This window comes from Herpailurus yagouaroundi, unplaced genomic scaffold, assembly GCF_014898765.1.
Source record: "Herpailurus yagouaroundi ecotype Mexico unplaced genomic scaffold, PumYag 28, whole genome shotgun sequence".
Lineage (NCBI taxonomy): Eukaryota > Metazoa > Chordata > Mammalia > Carnivora > Felidae > Herpailurus > Herpailurus yagouaroundi.
Window position 1 is genome coordinate 134,353,280 of NW_024412376.1, and position 12,438 is coordinate 134,365,717.

The following is a 12,438-nucleotide window of genomic DNA, read 5'->3' on the forward strand; positions in this document are numbered from 1 at the left end:
GAAGAAAAAGGAACATCAAAGAGCAAACATTGGTTTTTTTTTCTTTAAATTTTGAAAAAGGTTAAATATTTGGGTTTTTTTGATTGACTATTTTGGGCTCTTTCCGTACTCTGAAACAAATGTTTATTCCCAGAGCTGATTACACTAAGTATCATTATTTCTGAGCTTAAGGAAAAGTGGTGGTGGTTGTAAACCTTCCTCGCCACACGGGGGCAGCACCAAACAGCACAGGCTGTTCTTTGTCACTTGGTTCTTCGGTAGGAAGGCGAGCTCGCTCCCTGGTGGTTCTCGGCTATTCCCCCTTACACCTGTTTCCTCTTACTTAGGCCACGGGGACCCGTGGTGAAGCTTTATAGATCAGAAACTGAATTACAACAGCAGCAAGATTGCACAAGGAAAATTACTTAAATTCGTTGTAATAATATAGTAAGGGATCTTGTTTTCTTTTTATCGGTGTGACAAACAATGCACTTCATGCACCATGTGCATTTCTTAGCCAAGAAAAATACCCTTGAGTTTCAGTGAGCTTGTTTAGATTGAAATCTTGAACTCAAAGGACAAAAAGCAGCCAGTATTCCCTACTTATTGTTAATAAATTCCTTTGAGTATTTACGGGCTGTAGGATTTTGTAGCAGGCAAAATGTGTTCCTGGCTTCTAGTTTAAAAGGCATATGACCATTCATACGGTCATACTGGCATTTTGCCGTTCACCTCGGCCAGGATCACCAGATGGTCTGTTGATGGCAGCTTCTGTCAATCTCGAACGCTGTTTCCACTTGGGCATATCACAGTGTCCCCTTAAAACCTCAGTTTTCACGTCAGAGGCAGAATCACTGGAATTTGACTAGAGTGACTATAATAATTTATTATCCAAACTGGAGAGTAAAAGGAGCCACTCAGTGATTTTGCTAGAACAGCAAACATAAACCAGAACTATCGTGGGGACAGTTGGAACATGTGGTCACCCTGACTTCAAATCTGTCCTTTCAGTTCTTTCCCCCTTTGATAACTCCAGTTAAGATTTATTGTAGCACTCTATTCATTTGCTCTTTCCATTCAACAAATGTTCAGCATGTTCTTTCCATTTTAATAAATGAGGAAAAACTTGGGATCGTGTGAATCACTTGGCAAGATCACAGTACCAGTAAATCAGAGCTGAGATTTTAATGCAGGCTGTCCCTGCTCTGGGCCATATATACTCACAGTTGTGCTGATGTTGCTGGCTGTTCTGTTGCCCTCTCTGGCACTGTTCCTCCAGCAAAATCTCAGACAGATAGAGAATGGTTAAGAGTGGGAGCCCTGAAGTCCGACTGCCTGGGTTTGAACCCTGAGTTCACCACTTATTAGCCTGATGCTTCCTTCTCTTTCCTCACCTAGAAAATGGGTACAGTTAATGTAGTATTGATTTCAAAGGGTTGATGTGAGGAGTAAATGAATTAATAATACCTTTGGCATTTGGACAATGTCTGGTTTGTTGCGTCAGATGATACAATTGTGCTGTGTTTATTTTCTGCGTTAAAGTAGGTTGGGATGATATAAATGTTCTCCAAATCAAGAGAGTTTCCAATTATTTTTTGACACAGGAGGAGAGCACTAGAGATGTGTGACAGTGTGATTTATAAGAAAAAAATATATTTGGATGTTGAGATATATTTCTCCTGTGTTTGGTGCTTACCTTTGGTCCCCGCTCACAGCTCCCCAAACCCTTGGAATTCCCTGAAGTGCTGAGAGTGATTGGGATGCTAATCACTTTTGTTATGCTAATGATTTGGCTGTTGGAAAGCACCCAAGGCTGGGGCTGGTGGCCAGCGGAGCCAACCTGGTGTGTAGAGGGTTGAACTTTCAGTCCTGCCCCTGGACCCTGGGGAGAGGGAAGGGGCTGGAGATTGAGTTCCATCACCAGTGCACCTGTGACTGCTGAATTAATCAATCTTGCCTAAGTTATAAAGTCTCCATACAAACCCAAAAGAATGGTGAACACATGGAGATTGGAGAGAACAGGGTACTTGGGCGGGCGTGGAAGCTAGTAAGTAAAATGTTTCTGAGTTCTGTGAGCTGTTCTAATAAATGAACTGAATCCAAGGAGTGAGTTGTTGGAACCTGCAGTCTATAACCTGGGCTTGTGACTGGCATCTGAAGTGGCAGTGGGGGAGGCGGGGGGTGGGGGGAGGAGAGACACTCTTGTGGGACTGTCTGCAGGTGGCGTCGGAATGCAGTTGAATCATAGGACACCCAGCTGGTGTCTGAGAACTGCTTGTTGGCTTATGGGGAAACCGCCACACGCTTATTTGGTGAAGGTGGAAAAGCAGAGTTTTTCATCACAAGGTGGGATGTGACAAGATCAGAAAGCAGGCTGGGTGGGTTGTTGAGGAGGGAGTGTGGGGCAAGCTGAGGGCAAAGTACAGGCTAATAGCACCCTCCCCGCCCCCAGGTGAGCTATGTGTGGCATTCCTCAGGCCCTCCTGCTGCTCTAGGACAAAGGACAGGACAGAAAACAAATGGTTAAACTGATAGAGTCTCCATCAGTTTACAAATAATCTTAGTAAATTACGGGAAAAAGGCAATCTTATCAATAGCCTAATCTCCCGAAACCCCGTAGACTCAGTTTCCTGGAGCCCCAACATCACCCTTCCCTCCATAGTGATGGGGGGATCAAAGGCAGAAGGAAATGGCAGGTAAACTTCAGTTTCCTTATAACCTGCAGCGCCTTGAGGCAGGCAGAGTATAACATTTCTCCGGGAACTCCCTCCTGTCTTAACATTAATGCTTTGCTAGAGGGGAAAACAACCTTAGCTTGACAATAGCTAGGCCTCCAGTAATCCGTGGACAGCAGGTGACAGTTCCTTCAGGAACTCTCTCAACTTTATCTCCCCCTTCCCCCGTCCATAAAACTGTCCCCCCCCCCCCCCCCCACACACACACACTTATAGTGCGGCTCTTCCTGCCCACGGGTCCTGTCCCTGCGCTTTAATAAAATCACTGTCTTTACATCAAAAGACGTCTCAGGAATTCTTTCTTGGCCGTCAGCTCCCAACCCCACCGCCACCCCAAAACCCCATCATTGTGGCACTGTGTTTTTACCGATGTGGGGCCACGCTGGAACCAACAAGGAGGAGGTTAGTGAGTTACACTAACGTGCAGGAAGCAGAAAGGGACACTGAGGGGCATAGCCCCCCACCCTGCCCCCCGGAGGTTGTGAGCTGGGGAAGTTGTGTGCCATGGTGTGGGCGAGTGTGACTTGCCCGCCAGGAGAAACACACTTTGGTCTCTGGGCTGAGGAAGCAGAGCTGCAGACGGGCCGGGCCCGCCACTGACAGAGGCCACCCCCCTGCTGGTCACGGCCGCCCTCGTGCCCGTGGGCATCCTCCTCCCCTGTGAGTGGTCTCGCTGCACTGAATGAAGTGTGAGGGCGTCTCCCAGAAACTTCCCTCCGGACACAGAGCGGAGTAGCTTTTGCAGCTGTCAACAGGGACACCTTGTCTTATTGGTGTATTTGTTTTTAAAAAAATTTTTTTTTCAACGTTCATTTTATTTTTTGGGGGACAGAGAGAGACTGAGCATGAACGGGGGAGGGGCAGAGAGAGAGGGAGACACAGAATCGGAAACAGGCTCCAGGCTCTGAGCCATCAGCCCAGAGCCCAACGCGGGGCTCAAACTCCCGGACCGCGAGATCGTGACCTGGCTGAAGTCGGACGCTTAACCGACTGCGCCACCCAGGCGCCCCTTGTTGGTGTATTTGTAGAAGGCATCCTATCCACCGTCAGCTCAGGGCTGCTGTTCTGTTCCCTGTGCTTATGCAGATACCTCACTGTGTCCCCACTAGGCTGAAGGACCTGTGTGCCGTTTGCTTAAATAGATGGGTACTTTGGTGGGGTTTTTGGCCCCCTGAGAGAACGTGGTGAGCAACTCGGGGAAGGAGGTGTCCTGTCAGGGCGTGGGGGCGAGACAGGGGAGGTGGAACTGGACTGAATGTGGTCACTTTGGGACAGTTCGTAGCATTTCTTCATTTTGTCAGCAGTAAGTCGGCGTGTTCCCCGGCCTTGGTTCTTGAGTCTGGCCAAGGAGGAATTCAGAACCACACGTAAGCAAGCAAGCATTCAAGCATTCAAGAGTGATCAAAGCAAAAGTACACTCAGCTGGGACAGCAGGCAGGTCCGGAGATGGCAACTGCACGGGGCGGTTGGTTATCTGGTTTTCATACTAGCACGGGTTATGGGTCAGAGCTGGGCCCTCCCAAGAGCCGCCTCCAACCCTCCAAGGGACTCCTCCGACCAGCGGGGTGGGGGAGTTCTTCCGCCCTCAGTGGTCCTTGTTGGAACTGCCCTGGCAGCCAAGCCCTGTGAGCTGGGGGGAGGTTCAAAACCTCAGTGTAAATGTATCCTAAGGAAGCTAGAGGTTACTTTAGGGCAGCTGTCTCGTGGAAAGAATGGAGGTACATTCCCCGTTCCCCGGGGTCCCTGGCTGTTTGCATTCTGGAGGTGGGGTGGGCATTTTCTGTCTTTTTAACAGTTGGGCTGTCCTGTTCACTGCTCATACCTAGTTAACTGCCTCTTCTTCAGTCTGATTATGAAGTACACTCTGGGAACTTTACAAGATGCTCTTTGAGAGCCAGCCTGTTGGCTCCCGCAGAGACGGGGCCCCTCCTTTGCCCTGCCTGGGCGGGGAAGGCTCTTCTTCAAGTGCTGTGCAGCTTGGGAGCCCCCGGTTTCAGCCACCTAGCATCCCTGGCGACTGACAGTAAGCAGATCTGTAGCCAAATTACCCCTCACATGTCCCGTGAATTTCTTTTCTATACATCTTTGAATTTTCTCATTTGCTGCAATGTGCATATAATACTTTTTATATTTTGAAACAGTTGAAGAAACGAATTTCTAAAAGGAAGACGAGGAGTGTGATCTCAAATAAAATATCTCTAAAGGATAAAACCATTAAAAGAATTTGTGCTGTAAAGTATCTTATGAACTTGTCCATTGTGTGGGCTTTCAGGATTTGGTGCTAATTACAGATGCTATAGGACCCGAGACCTATTATCACAAAAGCACATTTTCCCCCTATTTTCCTTCATTTCTGGGTACTAGAAAACACATTTTGCTTTATCATTACTAGAAACAAGTACCTAATATGTATTTAATTCTTTCTCTCTCCCATTATCTTGTTCTAGGCGTTTAACAAGTAGTAAATTTCATGGGTGTTGCATTTCTTACTATTAAAAAAAAAAATGCCGGGGCACCCGGGCGGCTCAGTCGGTTAAGCGTCCAACTGCAGCTCAGGTCATGATCTTGTGGTTTGTGAGTTCGAGCCCCACATTGGGCTCTGTGCTGATAGCTCGGAGCCTGGAGCCTGCTTTGGATTCTGTGTCTCCTTCTATCTCTGCCCCTCCCCTACTTGTGCTCTGTCTCTCTCTATCAAAAATAAATAAATGTAAAAAAAAAATTTTTAATGCCTTCTCATAGGTAAAGGAGCTTAAGAATCCTTGTACTAATTAGCCCTGTAATTCTAGTAATCTACACTCTGAGACAAAAATCTGAACACACACAGGAAAGTAGGCAAGAAGTTGTTTATCACTACATGTTTTTAACAGTAAAAAACAGTCACAGTGTAATTTTCCAACAATGGAGGAATTTGCTGAATTTGATGACCAGACATGATATAGTAACTGAAGATGCATTACGGCTACCTTGCAGGGGATTTGGGCACACTGGAGGAGAGGGGCCATGATCAGTGTGTACTTTCATGCCCTCTGCTTTGTCTCTCAGTGTTTTGCTGTGCGTTCCCTGGGATGGGTGGAAATGGCAGAGGAGGACCTCGCCCCTGGTAAAAGCAGCGTTGCCGTCAACAACTGCATCAGGCAGCTTTCTTACTGCAAAAATGACATCCGGGATACGGTCGGCATCTGGGGAGAGGTGAGTAAAACGTGGGAATAATTAATGGCAGGCTTGCTCATGCTCTGCTGTGCTTTGTGAGACGCCAGAGCTCCGTGGGATGTGATACTGAGGATGTTTATCAGGTGCATTTTCCCAGAAAGGCAGGTAGTGTGAGTATGGTGTACCCTTTGATTTATCTGTTAGCCCAGCCAAGATCCCAGCGAGGACTGGGCCCTGGCAGAGAACAGTTCTGTGTCTACATGACAGGGTCTGACCTGGTATCTCTGAGCCCCAGAGATGTATGAATGGGTGCCAGGGCCCCGAAACCCCAAAACTTGCATGCAATATCGGATGCACCCTTATGTAGGAAGGAGTGAAGAGCTCTCTGAAAATATGTTCTCAAAGGGTAATGTGACCCCTACACATACACGCAGCAATGTTTGATGTCCCTGTACTCTAAAAGTTGACAAATTATCCTTTTATAACACGTTCTGCGTTATTTATAATCTGAAAATCAGTATTATACCTGAGCTTTTAGAATGGATGCCTATATATTCTTTTCTCACTTTGAATAAGGTAATTCTGTTTTTGAAATGTTAATTGACATCATTTCAGAAAGGAACGTAATAGGTAAAAATACCAAATTCGTATAAAAATCATATCAAACGGGAAAATCCGTATTCCTACCATGCTTGGAGATCTGGGGAGCAGGTATGTTAGAAGCACCTGGAAACAGTGCTCGCTGCATGAATCCATGACCCTTAAACCATGCCCAGGGTCACCAGAGCCCTGACATCTTTGATGGGCTGTTTGGAGCCCCGTCATGTTACCCTAGGAGCTGTGTCATAATGAGAGTGGGGCTCCCAAGGCTTCCCGTGGAGGAGTCTCTGTACCTTAGAATGGGGCTGGGCTGCATTGCCGTCCAGACTTTCAGATCTCGAACATGGGGAAAAGAGGGAAAATTTTTCTCCTGTCCAAGAAAAGGACATTTGTTTGGTATTTGGCTTTCCCATACTTTGACTGCATTACTTCCCACCTCCCACCCAAATACCCAGACATGTCTTTCCCACCAAATTATCTACCTGCCATCTCCTTCAGTTAAAAATGCTATTCCACCAAAAGAACAAATCTCAGCTAGGATTTAGAAGAAAGTAATTTATACTAATGTGTGAGTGACTGATGAATACCACCATACTTAGCATTAGATACTTAGAAGAGCTTAGTAAAATTCTAAAGCAATCTCCACTTGGCAGGATTCCTACAGGAGAGAGAGAGAGAGAGAGAGAGAGAGAGAGAGAGAGAGATATGTGGATGGGGATATAGGGTGAGGGAGCAGCCAGGCCAGAAATCTGCTACTTAACCCTGCTATGCCATTCCTGTTTTTCTCAGTTCTTTCCTCTTCTGAATAATAAACTCTTCAGGCAGTGTTTCTAGTTCATAGTATATGAAGTATAGCTCAACGCTTAGGGTTATGAGCTCTGCCTTTTTGCCATGCCTCACACATACAGCACAACTCCTTACATGTTTGAGTGACTGACTGAAAATATAGTCATGAGTGCTGGATGAGTGTCTCATCTTTAGATGACGGCTGCATACACATCGCTGTTGGGGTAACAAAAACCAATTAGCAAGACTTCGTACTGGGCAGCCCAGAGCTGCCGTGTGTTAATGAGAAAATCGATAGGATGTGCATGGGAAGCTATGAGTGTGCTGAATGACCCAGCAGAATACACGCTGTATTTTCATTCAGGGGCACTCCGTACTCAGCCAGCCATTCTCAGTTTAGACGACCAGCTGGAAGTTGGCATCGGTTCTGACCAACAGTGTAAAGATGGCCAGTAGAACTAACCAACAAAGACAGCCTCTGGGACCTTTGGGAGGACCGGTTGGGGTTTCTAAGCTGAGTTAGCTCAAAGGAAAGGCATCACCCTGCTCAGTGAGGGGGACCATGGCTCACATCCCATAAAGCATTAAAACAGAGGCTTTCAGAGTGTGTTAGTATCTGCAAGGTGTTTGCCATGCAGCAGCTGGACAGAAGTGGGGTGGGGGTTACCAGGTGGGAGTTGTACTGGGGGCCACTCACTAGCAGGTCTGGCTGAAGATCTCTTAGGCTACAGTCAGTGCTTCATTCCTGGGGGAAGGACGGAGAGGAAGGAGAAGGCACCAGACATGCCCAGACAGCGCTCAGTAATCCAGTGTGCATCACCTGGTTGGCACCACCTGGGACCTGCCCCCTCTCCATTCCCAGCTCTCCGAGGCACAGCCATCTTGCATCTCCTGAAAACCACCAGAGGGCTGCCCTCAGCTAAGGGTGGGGGAAAGGACACCGTCTTTTAGTGTGCAGCAAATGTTTAGTAATTTCTCAAATGATGCCTGAGGAATTGCAGGGGGAATAAAATTGAATAGTCCAGGGGCGCCTGGGTGGCGCAGTCGGTTAAGCATCCGACTTCAGCCAGGTCACGATCTCGCGGTCCGTGAGTTTGAGCCCCACATCAGGCTCTGGGCTGATGGCTCAGAGCCTGGAGCCTGTTTCCGATTCTGTGTCTCCCTCTCTCTCTGCTCCTCCCCCGTTCATGCTCTGTCTCTCTCTGTCCCAAAAATAAATAAACGTTGAAAAAAAAAAAAATTGAATAGTCCAGTGTTCTTGGCCCCAAAGAGCCAACATATGTGAGGAGACAGGAGGGCAAACCCTAAAGAGCCATGCAAGCAGTGAGAAACCTCGGCCTCTCCTTGTGGTATTACAGCAGCACCGTGTCGCTAAAGGCCTCACAGTTTCTGGGTCAGACCTGGAGCATGTTGCCTAACCTTGAAGTCTTGATTTCTCTGTCTGTGAATTGGAGATAATAGCACACCAAGCTCTCAGGGCAAGTCAGAAAGATCATGAACCAATGTGCTCGAAGCACATGGCATATCTGCAATGCGATAAAGTCCTATAAACACTAGCTGTTGTGGTACCAAGAGATGCCACAAATGCACCTGCTGTTTGTCAACCAAATCACATAGATGCAAAGTACTGTACATACCAAGCGATGGGATGGTAATGGTTGTGGGAAGGCCGTCGGGGACATGCCTGCTAGGGTCTGACCAGAGAGGAAGGGATGGACAGAGACAGGCGATGAGAATGACAGGCACGGAGTTAGCGAAAGACCAGATTCTCCAGGGAACCCCTCCATTAGCCTTTTTTCCCCGGGTCAAGATTCGGAATTGTAAATAATGAAAAACAAGAGCTGGGTAGAAGGCAGGCTAAGGATACATTTGAGAGGACTTGGAAAGGGAGAGAGAAGCTGGGTGTGGGGGGAGTATGAAAGATTCATGCATATTTTTTTTAAGTTTCTTTATTTTTGAGAGAGAGAGAGAGAGAGAGAGCGTGCATGAGTGGAGGAGGGACAGAGAGAAAGGAAGACGGAGAATCCGAAGCAGGCTCCGTCCTGCCAGCACAGAGCCTGACATGGGGCTTGATCTCACGAACTGTGAGATCATGACCTGAGCTGAAATCAAGAGCCAGACACTTCACCGACTGAGCCACCCAGGTGCCCCAGACTTATGCTTAGTCAGGAGAGGATGTTGCTGTTAGGAAAACAAATAACAGACTTGAAGGGTGGTTTCTTTTGCCCCTTGAAATGATGTCCCTAGATGGCTGTAGGCATCATGACCCATAGCTTCCCGAGAAAAAGAGCGTGTTTTCTTTTGGGACCCCAGGGGAAAGACATGTACCTGATCCTGGAGAACGACACACTCAGCCTGGTGGACCCCATGGACCGCACCGTGCTCCACTCCCAGCCCATCGCGAGCATCCGTGTGTGGGGTGTGGGCCGCGACAACGGCCGGTGAGTACCCCGCGCTGGTGCCTCCCCTCTCCCCCCGCTCCAGTCCTTCCTTCACACCAAAGTGTGGCCTCGCTGTTGTTGTCCCTCACTGAACATGAAAGGTGTCAATAGACTGTCCTTGGAAACGCGAAAGAGTAAAAGCACATCTCTGTCCCTGCCTCATAAACCCTCCAAACCACTTCCCTTCCTGGTTTCTGCCCCTCACACCTTTTGCAACTCTGGATCCTGTCTTCGAGTTCTGCATCTTTCTCGTCCTGCACGTCCTCCTCATCTGAGTTGCTGACTCACCCAGGCTCTCTGGACCCCTGCCCTTTTTTGCCCCTCTTCTCTGCAGTCTGGGTTAATCTTAGCCATTTCAGAAGCCCTCCTGTTGGTGTTTCCTTCTTAGAGGGCTTGTGTGAAGGGAGAGGTTGTACCACGAGCTTTAGATCATTAAATCATGCTGATCAGGAACTTCTGGGGTTTGGGGCTGCCCGAACTTTTTTAACATTTGATATGTCTGGTCACCTCAAAATTCCATTCAGTGTTTTTCTGAAATTCTGCTGAACGTTTGTTATTTACAGCAAGTACTTCTTAGATGTGTTGTGAATCGTCTGTTCTCTAGGATGGCTGGAAATAAGGAAATCCAAATACATATTCTAAATAATAAAGTGGCATTTACCACAGACCTCATATTTGGATACCGTTGTTAAGTAATTGGGCTACATGAAATGCATTCAGCTCTTAAATTATAGCTAACCTTTGGCAACTCTCAAAGTATCCGAGGATCTCCTAGCATTTAGGGATCAGGCATACGATGATTAGTTGTTTCTTTGTTGAAAATGGACAAAAGCAAGTGAAAAATCCCAGATGACAGAAAGATGCTCTTCTGGGCTTATGGCTCCATTCCTGGGCATTCTGGTTTATTGGGTCGTGTGGTCCTCTCTTGGGGGCTCTGCCTTGGTTTTTCCCGGGTAGATTTGGTAGTCTTTTGATTCAGTTTCAGGTTCCAAGCAGAAAGAAAAATGGTTATGCACTCATCAGTGTAAGAACAAGCATTTTTGCTATAACCAGACATAAGAATAAACGGTCTGCAAGAGAGAAAGCGGGAGTGTCTTGTGCCTGCTGATTGGATAAAGCTTCCTAAGAGCACAGTTGTGTCTTTGAGCTTTTGGATTTTTTTTTAATGTTTATTTATTCTTGAGGGAGAGAGAGAGAGACAGAGTGTGAGTGGGGGAGGAGCCGAGGGCAAGGGAGACACAGAATCGGAAGCAGGCTCCAGGCTCTGAGCTGTCAGCACAAAGCCCGAGGCAGGGCTCGAACCCACCAACCACGAGATCATGACCTGAGCTGAAGTCAGACACTTAACTGAACCACCCAGGCACCCCGAGTTGTGTCTTTGAGCTTTTGTAACGGAGTGATGAACGGTGACAGCTGGGCCAAGTGCACTGGGGGGAATGAGTAGATAATTTGTGTGTATACACCTGTCTGTCATTCACTTAACCATGCCAGAGCTATAGCACCACAGGGATGAGTTGATATGAATTGATTAATTTTACAAGGAAAATACCTGATGAGGTTTGCTCATCATTGAAAACATTAGCCTTAATGGAAGGGTGTAGGATGCTCGATTCTTGCCTGGTTCCTGTCCCCCAAGGTTGTTTTAAAGGCAGAAGCCTCGGTAAAGATCATTATATGCATGTACAACTAGATGGGATTGTTAACCTTTCTTAAGATTAGACCATAAGCAGATTTTCATTGATGACGGTTTCAGCCTACCCAGTTTTTGAAGTTGAGGCCAAACGCCACATGTTCAGGGAGAAAAAAAAATACTCAAAAATCCAGTTGACAAAATTATTCAAGCTCTGAATCCCAGTTTCTCTCATCTGTGAAATGGAGATCATAATAGGGGCCACAAAGCATTTGTATATATTGTGTATATATACAGTTGTGTCCGTATTGTTAACTGGCACAGTGATGGAGACGTGGTAAATGGTTAATGAAGGTTAGCTCTTAATTCGTGAAGGGAACAGAGACCAGCAGATACATCTAATTACACAGCTTCCTTTCAAAGACAGGGTGAATATGGGAGGAGTCAGACCTCAGGTTTCAAGGACAGCTTATCATTGGATACAGGGGGATGAGGGGCTGTTCCAGACACAATGAGTTCAGTTATCCTCCAACTTCCAAGGCAAGAAGAGCCCCCCCCCCCCCGCAACCCTCCAATGATAGCAGTATGAATTCGGTTACATTGCCTTGGTTATGTTTTTTGAAATGTGGGCTCGGTTAACCATGTTTTTGAAACTGCTTCTTATTCTTACTCAGTGTTAACAGATAAGTGTCATTTAGAAATTCCCTCAAGTTCCACACTGGCTGTCAGGATTTCAAGCTTCTGCACTGGGTTGGGGGCCCTTGAGTCGGATTGCTTTTGGAAGCAGTAAATAAAAAAGTATGTTTGCCAGTGAAAGGTTCTATTTCTCCCCATTGGTCCCTTGAGCTTTCATTCCCTAGAAGAAAGGGCCTTTGTATTCCTGCTTTTTTTTTTTTTTTTTCTTTTGTTTTTTTTTATTTTTTTTTTTTTTTTTTTTTTTTATAGCAATTTACACGAGCAAATTCAATTTGTAATGCTGCAAAGGAAAGGGGTTTTCATTTTGCATGAATAAAACATAAAAGTGTTTCATTTTGCTTGCAAAAATGAGCCCGTTTTGCATTCCTTTGTAACCTTCCTTACTGAGAAAATGGAATCTCTTAAGGGATTTCTTCTCTCT

At 46.6% G+C, this 12,438-nt stretch overlaps 1 protein-coding gene across 13 annotated transcripts in view; it reads left to right on the forward strand.

The window, feature by feature from the left end:
• The window catches only part of APBB2 (amyloid beta precursor protein binding family B member 2), a 387,308-nt gene that overhangs the window by 304,102 nt on the left and 70,768 nt on the right, over positions 1-12,438 (forward strand). For all 13 annotated transcript variants that reach the window (XM_040485051.1, XM_040485032.1, XM_040485027.1 and 10 more), the window contains 2 exons: positions 5,757-5,903; positions 9,564-9,691. In XM_040485051.1, coding sequence (XP_040340985.1) covers positions 5,757-5,903; positions 9,564-9,691 — 275 coding nt within the window. The remainder of the gene's footprint in view (positions 1-5,756; positions 5,904-9,563; positions 9,692-12,438) is intronic.